The 12,667-nt window shown below is 37.7% G+C and overlaps 1 protein-coding gene across 2 annotated transcripts in view; it reads left to right on the plus strand.

The window, feature by feature from the left end:
• LOC149470719 (uromodulin-like) overlaps positions 1-10,235 on the plus strand; it is an 85,020-nt gene extending 74,785 nt beyond the window's left edge. For both annotated transcript variants that reach the window (XM_089661722.1, XM_089661729.1), the window contains 4 exons: positions 2,184-2,262; positions 5,626-5,646; positions 6,176-6,196; positions 9,638-10,235. In XM_089661722.1, the coding sequence (XP_089517848.1) occupies positions 2,184-2,262; positions 5,626-5,646; positions 6,176-6,196; positions 9,638-9,702 (186 nt within the window). In that variant the 3' untranslated portion in view covers positions 9,703-10,235. The remainder of the gene's footprint in view (positions 1-2,183; positions 2,263-5,625; positions 5,647-6,175; positions 6,197-9,637) is intronic.
• The last annotated feature ends 2,432 nt before the right edge of the window (positions 10,236-12,667 follow it).

Consider the following 12,667-nt stretch of genomic DNA (forward strand, 5'->3'; position numbering starts at 1 on the left):
TGAAGAAGAAAGTAGGAGCGGCGCCCTCTATAGGTGTAGTGTGGTAGAAGGGTGGGAATCACAAATCAGACTGGAAAGGATTTAAATGTTATTTTGTCGGGTTAAAGATTTTACTATACTGATAGGCTAATTGGGCTCCTTGTAAAGCGGAACTCTACTTACCTGTTCTCCAGTGTTGTGTTCCCCCAGAGCTCCCCACTGGGCACTGACATCATCAGCCTGGTGGTCTTTGGGTATCAATCCAGGAATGATGTAATTGGCTGGCCCAAGATGTTGTGACTCCCACACATGCGTGCACAGCTCAGTGTATAGAGAGGACAGGCAGGCAAGGGAAGTGTAATGCAGAGACATTGTATCTATATTCTGCATGAAAGATCCTGCCCGTCCTCAATGTTTTATTTTTTAAATTTAGATTGTAATGGTTCACATATTAACAAAATAAATAAATAACAAACAAATCGTACTTACCTGCCCTGTGCAATGGTTGTGCACAGAGCAGCCCCGATTCCCCTCTTCTCGGGTCCCCCACCAGTGCTTCTGGCCCCTGCCTGCCCTGGAGGCATTCAAGCATGCTCGCTCCCGCTCCACCTCTGTGTACCTATAAGACACAGAGAGCGTGTCTCCGCCCCGCCTCCCACTCTCTCCTCACTGGCTAAGATTGAAAGAAGCGGAAGCCAATGTCTCCCGCTGCTGTGTCTCAGCCAATGAAGAGGGAGAGACCTAAGAGATCCGATGCTCTCATGCACAGTGCTGGATCACAATGGGGGGGAGGGGAAGACTTAAGGTTTTTTACCTTCATGCCTATAATGCAAAAACTTTCTGCCTTTACAACACTTTATGTTCCATTTTAAACTGTGAGTGTTGTATGTCTAATGAGGCAGGAATATTAGAGTGCAAGCTCCTCTGGTGCAGCGGATTGGCTTAGAGCTCCTTGTCCAGCATTACAGAATGTGTGACGGCTTTATGTAATAATATTAATATTAAAATACCACCACTACTACTACTACTACCACTACTACCACTACTACTACTACTACTACTACTATCACTACTACTACTACTACTATCACTACTACTACTGCTACTACTACTACTACTATCTCTACTACTACTACTACTACTACTACCACTACTACTACCACCACTACTACTACCACTACTACTACTATCACTACTACTACTACTACTATCACTACTACTACTACTACTACTACTACTACTATCTCTACTACTACTACTACTACTACTACCACTACTACTATCACTACTACTACTACTATCACTACTACTACTACCACTACTACTACTACTATCTCTACTACTACTACCACTACTACTACCACCACTACTACTACTACTACTACTACTACTACTACTACTACTACTATCTCTACTACTACTACCACTACTACTACCACCACTACTACTACTACTACTACTACTACTACTACTACTACTACTACCACCACTACTGCTACTACTACCAACACTACTACTACTACCACTGCTACTACTACTACTACCAACACTACTACTACTATAATAATAATAATAATGTGTGACTGTGGTTGGTCAGTTGGATTAAGTTCTTTTGTTGGTTTGTCTTTATGTGGCAAATATTATCAGTTTCTTTGATAAACTAATGAAAAACAATGTTAGGAAAGGGAAATCTCAACTGAAAATTCAATTAAAATGAATATTTATAAAAAATAATATATATATATATATATATATAAGACAATGGCGCATACATTTACAATTAATTTTAAATTTCTTGGAATGTTTATTAGATGACAGTTTGATCATTTTTGTATCATATAATAGTTCATGTCTTCATAATAAGTCGGCATGTTATGTATTTATTACAATTGAAAGTATTTCCTATTTGTAAACATGAATTGATAATAATGATATTTATTGCATTAATTTGTTCCCCTTAAAAATATTCTTGAACAATATACATAATTAACTGATATTTCCAATAAGATGAGGAGTTTTATTTGCAGTATAAACATGTTGTCATTTATATAACACCCGGGGCTCTTTGGGAAGATCTGATAATACATTAAGAATTGTTCTCATTCCTGGGATGTAGAAACCCTCAGAATTTGACAATACATGTTTGTGACATCTCTATTATTGTTTCTGGGTTAGAATTTGATGACTCTTTTTTGGGGTTTTAGAGTTGTCCGGCTATGAGATCTTCTTCGGTTGGCAATGATAATGTGAAAAATATAACTATTGGACCCATATACCAGAAAGGTAAGATTTATTTTTATAAAGACTGTTTTTGGAAATATGTGATGTCTCCTATACTGTACATGTGACTGTCAATATCTACTTCTAGTTCACAAAACATTTGTATGACAATGCTTAGCATGGGAAGGTGTTAGTGGTATGGTACAGGACACGGGATCTTTAGTTGTTGCACTGGGTATTATGCATCTGCCTTCAGGTGATTGGACGCCGGTAAAAAAGAGAAGTCTACAGGGACATCCCCCTATATAAGACCTCCCACTCCCAGAGAGCCTCAGTTGTTTGCTAGTGTTAGCTTAGCGAAGTTTCCTTTTCCTATGAAGCTTTTCTTACTCTGTTGATTCCAATTATATTCATTGCGGAACCATAGTCACTGCGACTCTTGTGCAGCAAGGGCGGTTGGATTATCTTGCTGTTGTCCAGCAGCTCCTCTGCACACATCACTTTACAGTTGGAATACAGGGGCGGACTGACAACTCATGGGGCCCCCGATCAATAGGGGATCATTGGGCCCCTGTGTCCTTGCCCAAACTCAAAAAAGCCTATGAAAAAGGTACCAGGGGCATCTCATGGGGCCCCCTACTGACACCGGGCCCTGGGGCAGTGCCCGATTTTCCAATTGGTCAGTCCACCCCTAGTTGGAAACCAAATGAAGGAATTTTTCTCATTCTGGATCTAAAGACTCTCAATGCGTTCAGAGGTTCTGCATGGGTTCTGCCAGGCCAGTAATTGCCTCCTTGCTTCTGATTTTTTTGCTTCAGTAGACATTTGGGAAGCCTACTTGTACATCTCCATCTATCCTCCACATCAATGCTATCTGAGTTCTGCAATGGACGATCAGCATCACCTCTTTGTCTCTCATCACTTTGGCTTGTCCTTGGTACCTTCGGGTTTTCACAAAGGTGCTTGCCCCAGTCTGAGCTCTGCTCTGTGTTCTGGGGATTCATGTTGTGGGATTCCTGGATGATCTCCCGGTTAAGGATCAGTCCTCCCTATCCCTGTCAGCTAACATCCAGTGGATTCTGCAGATTCTGCAAAGCTTTGGTTTAATCCTCAGCCTATGAAAGTCATTGCTGGAACCTTCTCACAAACTAGAGTGCTTTGACCTGTTATACATGATCCAGTCCAGGATTTTCCTACCCTTGGACCAACTCCTGTCTCACTTTGTGGCTGCATGATTTTTTGGGGGTGGAAGGATGGCCTCTTTGAAGCATTGCCATACGTCTACTTTCTCTCCAGTCTGTTGTAACTCACCATTTTGTCAGCATCTGACCCCAAGGCCAGACTATCACTGGCGTTTGGGGTTTTGAACTTAGTGCTGGAGTCAAGGAAGTCATTTCACTAAAAAGATGTATAATGGGAAGCAGGCTTGATTTTCTCATGGATAGAACTGTATATTCTGGCCCTATACACAGCCAAATCCCTGGAGTGGAGAGCTGGCAAGTGAACATGCTCAGTCTTCATAAAATTCTGTCTTGCTTGGTGCAAGTTAAGGAAATGTCTCCTTAGAAATACTCCAAGGGACTCATCCTGCCTTTCTGTCAGTCACTCTGGTCTGCATCAGCACATGGCTTTGAGCAGTAATAAAGGGGAAATGTCAGCCTTGGCTGTATTGTTTCATAGACCATTGGCTTCTCATTCACTATTTAAGGCTTTTGTACAAGTTGTCTCACTCACCTTTCACTTTGCACACTTCACTGTTCTCCATGGGGTCTTCATCTGGTTCTTTAAGCTCTTTAGAAGCTGCCCTTTGAATCTATCAGGGATATTCCCTTGTCTGACTTAATTTGCCAGGTGGCCATTTTTGTTACTATCACCTCTACGTGGAAGGTCTCTGAGATAGCAGCCTTAGCCTGTGAGGAGCCCTTCCAACTGTTGTACAAGGACAAGATTTTCTCAAAGCCTCCTTCCTCCTTGAGGTGGTTTCTTCCCTACATCTCCTCCAGTACATTGTCATTTCTTCCTTATGACCTGCACTGACATTTCTCTCCACTGACTTGACATAATACTCACTATGAAAGTTTGTCTCTTAGTTGGTGCCACTTTTATGCAATTGGATCCCCTTTTTGTGCTTCCTGAGGGCTCCCAAAGGGGAATTTCTGCTTCAGATTCCACCATTGCTAAGTGGATTACCTGAGTTCATGGTCTAAATGATAGGGTTCCTCCCTTCTCTTTTAAAACAAACTCTACCAAACCTGTTAGTGCTTCATGGACTTTTCAGCATCAGCCATTTGGTCTTCCATTCACATGTTTGTAAAGATTTACCAGGTGGACATTAAGGCCTCCTCTAATGGTGATTTCAGCCATAGGTGCTACAAGCAGCTCTCTGACTCTGTGGATAAAATAAAAGATGTGGCACTCCCAAACCCACAAATATAAATGTTGCAAATGGAGAAAGGAAGACTGAAAAGGATATAATAATGAAGTGTATATAAAAAATTCAATAAACATGCACAGAGCTGGAGGACCTGACTTGTACATTATGGACCAAGAAGAAATTGAAAAAAATCTGGTCTCTTGATTGCTTGCTACAAAACTGAAACTATCTTGGAGTGGGAGGAGTTACAAAGGAGGATGACACTGCATACACCCCTTTTTTGTTCAATCACCTGGAAGTAGCTGCATAATAGTCAATGTAATTAATAGGGATCCTGTATTTCAAATTTCACACCAAGAAAAATATTTTACTGGTATGTAAAAAATATTATGAATTTCCCTTCTCTTGTAATTTTGAGAAGCAGAATATTCTGGCATTTTTCTCACTTTACAACACTTCTTTAAAAGTGTTTTCAAAAGCAAAAAGCAGCGGTTTTGCTAATAGTTCAATGGAGAATCTGCTGAAATGTTTGGTAGAGTGTTTTTTACACTTTTTCCCATGTTTTGCATTTTTATTCTGCCCAGCAATAAAAAAAATTCCATGATTAGAAAAAAAAATAGCTGAACAAAACACAAAAACACATCAAAAACATGTAAAAAATGCGTGTAGAAAAACGCAAACCAAACTGCGAAAAGCACTGAAAAATGGATAACAAGCAAACTGCATAGGTGTGAACTCAGCCTAAAAGTTGAAAATAGAATTACTTCTACATCAGTTAAAAACTGATGTAGAAGTAATGATGCGCTATTCTGTTTTTTTTCTTTTATATCTATTTCTTTATTTGTAACAAATTGGATATAATACCCAGGCTTCATTTCAGTAGCTGATATCTCATAAAGTAATTGATAAAAAAAATATATATTTTAGAAGTACAATAAACCTTTTCTAAAAATCCATGAAAAGTTAAGGTAAAAATGTTAATAATACAAAATTAAATTAAGTTAATAATACAAATTTCATTAATAATATTTGTATCTTTATTTTACTTTCAGCTGCTGAGGTGTCTGTTGGAGGTGAGCTTGAGTTTTTTTTATAATCAGCTGCAATTTTATCAAGTGCATTATACATATAAAAGAAGTATAGAATTAAGTAGAAGTCTTATCACTGGTTGCTGGTAAACGTATTTGGCTGTATAACTTAAGGAATTAATTTTATCCATGTGGAGAGCACCTGTGCTGATTTTTTGGTATCCAATCAGAATAAGGGGGATTGGAGAAACAAAATTTAGAAATATAGAAACATAGAAATGTGACAGCAGAAAAAGACTAAGTGGTCCATCGAGTCTGTCTGTTTTGTGTGTGTGTTTTTTTTTTTTTTTTTGGGAGGGGGGGGTGTTTTATTTGTGGTTTTTTTTTTTTTTTGTAAGCTTTTCCTAACTATGATTGTTTAATAGAAGTTAATCTGAATTTGTCTTGATATTAATAATTCCCAGCACAGCTGATTTGATATATATATATATAGTATATTACTGAACAAATGTGATAAGTAAAATAGTTTTGCTATAAAAAAAATCTGATTTGTGTTTATATCTTTTATTTCCAGCTGCTCTGTCTTCTGATGGAGGTAAGAAGGGAAATTATATATTATAATCAATTGCATTTTAGTCATAGTGGATCACATTTGGTTGGCTGGTGGAGTAACTCATTGGGATAAAAAGGTCTAAATAAGAGTCCCTATTCCAGGGAAGGTGTGTTACTTTCAAACATTCAGTGAAGTTAGGTGGGATTTCAGAAATGTGGAGGTCTTCCTCTGTATAGAGGGATCGGGGTTGTCCCTCCTATGAGACAAAGTAAGAGTCTTAGAATAACTATAATATAAATTCCGCACCTATAGAAAATACAACGTGCTGATTGGTAAGTACTGATATTGGACACCTTTTTCTTTCCTGATAAGGAAGGTGGAGATACTACAGAGATATTCCAGAGGTGGAGCGCTGTTTGCTGTAAACAAATATACTCTCGGTAAAAAAATAATAAATGTAAATCCACACTGGTGAAAAAGTATTATTTGAGTAACAAATAAATATCTTGTGCTCACAGTATAAATAATTACACAAATCCTCTTCATTATCGTATTATAAAATATGTGCCTCAAAACATTCATGAGCAAATGTACTACCTGTAGAGATGCGCACAACAAAAAAATCTGTTTATTTCGGATTAATTTGGTAAGTTTAAAAATGAATTTTGTCATCATCGTTATGTTAGAATGATTCATTTTCTGAATTAATTTTGTATACTCAGATTCCTTTCATATACTCGGATTTGTTTCACATATTTGGAGTTTGTTTTGTATATCCAAATTAGTTTTGGATATTCAGATTAGTTTCATATTTTCAAATTCGGCTAGTCCAACCCACAAAGCGAAATGGAGCGAGCTGATTGGGAGATTTACATAAAAACCAATGGACTAAAATTAATTTTGGATTCATTTGTTATGTTTATTCATTATAAAAAGAAATGCAATGAGCTGATTGGACGATATCCGCAAAAAACAATGAAACTAAATTGATTTCAGATTCATTTGTTATGTTCATTTGTTACAAAGAGAAATGCAATGAGCTAACTGGATGATTTCCAAAAAAAACAAAATGGAACAAAATTTATTTGGATTCATTCATTATCTTCATTCATAATAAAGAAAATTGGAATGAGCTGATTGGACGATATCCAAAAGAACGAATGGAACTAAATGTTATATTAATTTGTTATGTTATGATTTAGAGATTCTGATGGATTCACCTCCATCCAACCCAACCACAATACGTGGGAATCATCATCTTATTTCATCTTTCCTTGCTGTACTTATTGCAATATGTTTCCATTTCAAATATGCATTTTTTATAATAATGAAAAATGGTAAATTGAAATGGAACCAGAGGAACGTATCGAAAAAAGTTAATTCTGGATCCATTAGTTATGTCGTTGCATTATTTCGGATGCTTCAAACAATAATAAAATGCCCAAACTGTAGTGTCATATCATTAGAATGAAACAAATGAATACAAATTAATTCATTGTTTTGGTATAATTTCATTCAGATTTGTTGGAATTCATTCCTATTGTGATTCAGAAATTAGTATACATCCAAATCTCTGAATAACAAAAACTTTTTCCCGAAATATGATTCGTAATGATAAGAATCACACATGTCTAGCTCTCACATTAAAAGTGCAAACAAATAAAGTTTCTGCTGTTCTGCTTTAATATCTCCTCCTTTTCCCTACTTTCGTCCAATTCCCTGCCTTAGAGACAGTTTCCTCCACTCTCCATGCCACCGCCAAGCAAAATAAGGGAAACACAGATAATATAACACCATTTTATTTAATAAACCCCACAACATACACACATTGCATACTTACACACTGCATAGATATGTAGGCCTCATACATATAAACTGCACTGCTGGCCCCAAGATGGCCGTGTGCTCCACAGACTGGAATCCTGGGATCTCCATCCCTGAAGACATTCTTTAGATGAAATGCGTTGGGTGGGGCTATGTCCAAGACGTCACTTAAGGTCTGTGGAGCACACGACTATCTTGGATTGGGGCCAGTAGAGGATGCATACATATCTATGTAGAATTTAAGGTCACAATTTGTGTATATTGTGGTTTATGAAATAAAAGGGTGTTATATTATCTGTGTTTCCCTTGTTTTACATGGTGGTGGCATGGAGAGTGGAGGGAACTGTCTCTAGGGTGTTATTTACACCGCTGATATAGCCCTGTTGTTTAGATAGGTATATGACAACCAACAACCAAGCAATGAAAAACATACAGGAGCAGCTCTTCTTGTAACAAGATCACATGTATCTCTGTACAAAGATTCTCTAAGTGCCCATTGGGTAGGAATACCTGAGTAGCAGCAAGTCCATAGTCCTTTAAAAGCAAGAGTCCATTAAAGTGATTCTAAAGGTTCATTTTTTTTTTTAAACTAACAAACATGTCATACTTACCTGCTGTGTGTAATGGTTTTGCACAGAGAAGCCCGGATCCTCCCCTTCTTGGGTCCCCTGCTGGCTCCTCCTGTCTGTTGGGTGACCCCACAGAAAGAAGTTTGCTATGGTCACCCGCTGCTCTGTGCGTCCATTCATACACTGAGCAGTGGCTTTGCCCTCCCATCTCTCTCCTCATTGGCTGACTGGTTGTAATTGACAGCAGCAAGAGCCAATGGTTCCTGCTTGCTGTCTCAGCCAATAAGGAGGTAGAGACTCAGAACAGCCAAGGCTGTCATTCACACCGCTGAATCACAATGAGGCTCAAATAAGTTCTGAGGGGGCTGGGGGGGGGCTGCTGCACACAGAAGGTTTTTTTACCTTCATGCAGAGAATTCATGAAGATAAATAACCTTGATCCTTTAGAACCACGTTAAGGCAAAGAAACCACAAGTGGAAGCAAGAATCCTTAAAGTCCGTGTCTGGCAATAATCCATAAAGGCACAAAGTCCATAGCTGGCAGTTAAGAATTCATAAAGTCTTCAGGTTTCCAGCCCCTCAAGGAATCCCTACTGCCCCCCCCCCCATCCCCTGGAGGAGGACACAGTCCAGCAGGGTAACAGCATACATCTTGGCAGTGACTTAGGAAGAGCTCTCAGGGGCACAGAAGAGACTCTATTTATATGGGCTGACCTGCAGGGGGGGTGGACCTCAGAATTTTGGTGGGAAGACCTGGCCAGCCACATTAACCCTTTCCTCTGAGATCCATTCACCCAGCAGGTCACCCCAGGGACACAGTGCTCACATAAACATCGTAATAGTTGTAACTGAAAATTTGACCCAAATAACTGCAGAAAAGTCGGCACAGAAAAATAAAACTTTAACCATTTGTACACACCTGCACTTTCATTTGAATAGTTGTATTTGGTATACACAGACAGATGGGGGGGGTCACTGCAGAGTTCCCCGATACTTTCTTGCTGGGGGAAAATGAGTGTACAGATTGGATGACTGATATCATGTTTAGGGATATTTTTTGAAATGATCATTTTTGTTTTTTGTCTTCCAGGCACTGCTGTACCAATGGCAAAGCTTTTCATCTCCGCCATTGTTTTCCTGTTCCTATTGTACTAGCATTAGTGAGACTCATCCATGTGAATTGGTGTCAGATTTGTAGATCAGTGACACTCTACACATTGTGGAAGGGTTTTATAAACACTCAGAGCAAAGCATGATCCTCTACTGCAGACAAAGTCTTGCCAAGATGGTAAATATCGGGAGAACCACAACCATCACACTTCCTGGCATATCGATTAAATCTTATATGGCTTAAAACATGAACGCATTAATAAATGTGGGAGAATTTTGCTGACCAGCATAGCCAGAAGAAAATAAAAAATGAGAAAGTCAGGTCAAAAATTTGGAAACATCTACAAGACTAAAAACGTGTCCAAAGTGGGACATTTCAAGGAATGATTTGTATCTGGGATAAATAGGAGATATATACACATATATGGGTTGAGGGGAATCTTTTAGATGGTATTTCATGTGATCATTTTCTATACATGATTACCAAAACTAAACACTATTAGCTTGAAAAAAAAACAAATGTTATGGAAATTATTTTCAATAAGTATAATACAGATATAATAAATGGCATCTAAAAAGTTTTGTGATGGATTGTCTTTTTTTTGACAAAGGAATACCATTGGATCCTCCCAGATAACTGATGTATACTGTCTGCAAGTATAATATATACAAAATCAAAAACTAAAACGATATGGGACTTTTATGGGGTAATTAAAAGAAAGGTGAGAAGGTATAATTAAAACAATGTTTTTATTTCACGAAAATGCATTATTAAAAGGAGTAAACCATACTAACCTATAATTATATAGGAAAATGCAGCATATACACTATTTTGATCATTTTAATATTCCAAACTGGACTACCATCAATCAGACCCTTATGAAAAATTAATTGTCATATACAAATAAATCTGAAGAATTGGAGCTCGATGACTGCTTGCTGAAAGAGCTCCACTCTCCTTCTCACTCTCTGAAGCTCCACAGCTGCTCAAGGAGCATTGTCTTCAATGTCGAGCTTCTGGGACCCTTCCAGCCATGCCCAAAAGGCAAAATACCCGATCAGCTCTACCAAAGCTGACTGCTCTCAATCCCCCAATTGCAGAGTTTGGCTTGATGGTGGGGAAGCTGCTTTCAGAGACACACAGCACTCATACTCATTGGCTGAGGACACCAGCTCAGTCTTCTGCAACCCACAGCTGACCTTGGGCAGCCCACCTGACAGCCCTTCTACTAGAAGTCCTGCTAAAACAAAGAAACCCAAGCAGGGAAATGAGCCTCTTTCTTCACATAGCTTGTCCCTTCCAATGCTGCTGCTTCCTTTATTGGAGGATATCCCTGCATCTTCACAAACTGCTACTGTTACAGATCCAAAGGACATGTTCATTTCTTTGAGGAATGAAACAAAAGGTGGTGTTTCAAAGTACACTTGGGGACTGGTAATCAAATAATTCTGTTTTATTCAATTCTATTCTTTTCGAAATGTGAATTTGAATGACGGCTATATTTATTCTATTCTATTCCTTTATTTTCTATTCTTTTCTTTTGTATTCTATTTTTTTATTTTGCATTCTGTTTGTTTTATTCTATTCTTTTAAAAAATTGAATTTCAGAAAGCAGCTATCATTTTATTAAACAGAGTAGTGTTCCCCCTGCGCTTAATATGAATAAATCTATACTAAGCAGCTAGAACCTCAAACCTTTTACCTAGAGGTGAATAAACAAACTAAACAATAATATGGTGCAGCGCTATATATGCATAAATAAATTAAACCACATAAGTGAAATGATCCTCATAGGACCTACATAAAATGTGCAAAACAGTGAACAATATTGCATAAACACACAAGGTCCTAAACTTGGACCCAGTAAGTGAACTAATAAAATAAATAGTGCATGAACTCATATACTGAACCCACTCCCTAACAAGGGATCAATACCATACACCAATTGTGTACACATTGAATCCAAATGCAGGATAATAAATAAAAAAATATATATATATATAAGTGGGTTCAGTTATCATTTTATTTAGCTATCATTTAGCTATCAATTTATTCTATTCTATTCTATGCCTATACTTTCTATTCTAGTCCATTATTTTATTTTCTGTTCTATTATTTTATATTCCATTCGAAAGACATTCTACATTCTAATGCTGATACACATAGTCTTTGAAGGAAATCAGCAATAATCAGCAATATGTTCATACTTAAAATTTGTTCTCAAATTCAATTTCGTTTTCAAATTCGATTAGAATTTTGGACAAAATTTAATTTCATTATTTCGGATTCATTACTGTTGTAATTTGGATACATCCAAATCTCTGAATAAAGGAAAATCCTTCCGAATTTCTATTGAGAATAACGGAGGATGGAACTCTGAAAGAAATATTCCAGCAACCCCCAATACTGGCCTTCAGACAACCCCCCAATACTGGCCTTCAGACAACCCCCCAATACTGGCCTTCAGGCAACCCCCCAACCTCAGAAATAAACTAATCAGTAAGAAACTTCCTTCTGATGATGATGTCACAAATAATGGAAGCAAACCCTGCAATAAGAAACACTGCAAGCTGTGCAACCAAATCAATCCATCGAAAAGTGTCCGACACTCAAAAGGATCTTCAATATCTCCGGATCATACAGCTGCACCTCCAGTAATGTGGTGTATCTTATCCAGTGCAGAAAATGCAGCAAAGGATCTTATGTTGGTGAAACAGGACAGAAGGTGCAAACAAGGATGAATCTGCACAGACATACCATCCAGGAACATAAAGAAGATGACCTCTGCACACCTTTATTTTTTTTAATCTTAATAAGGATTTGAATTGCTAAATCAGAAAAAGAAATAACATCAAGGAGTTGAAATATTGTCACTAAAGGCCCAAAAACAAAAATTTTTAAAATGTAAATTGTTTTTTAAATGATCTTCTTTATCTTTCTTATTGATAAGGATGTTGATTGCCAAATTAGAAAAATAAATAACATCTCAGAGTTGAAATATTGCCAATA

The sequence above is a fragment of the Staurois parvus genome, unplaced genomic scaffold, assembly GCF_062004578.1.
Source record: "Staurois parvus isolate SC_StPar_1 unplaced genomic scaffold, SC_StPar_1.0 ptg000034l, whole genome shotgun sequence".
Taxonomy (NCBI): Eukaryota; Metazoa; Chordata; class Amphibia; order Anura; family Ranidae; genus Staurois; species Staurois parvus.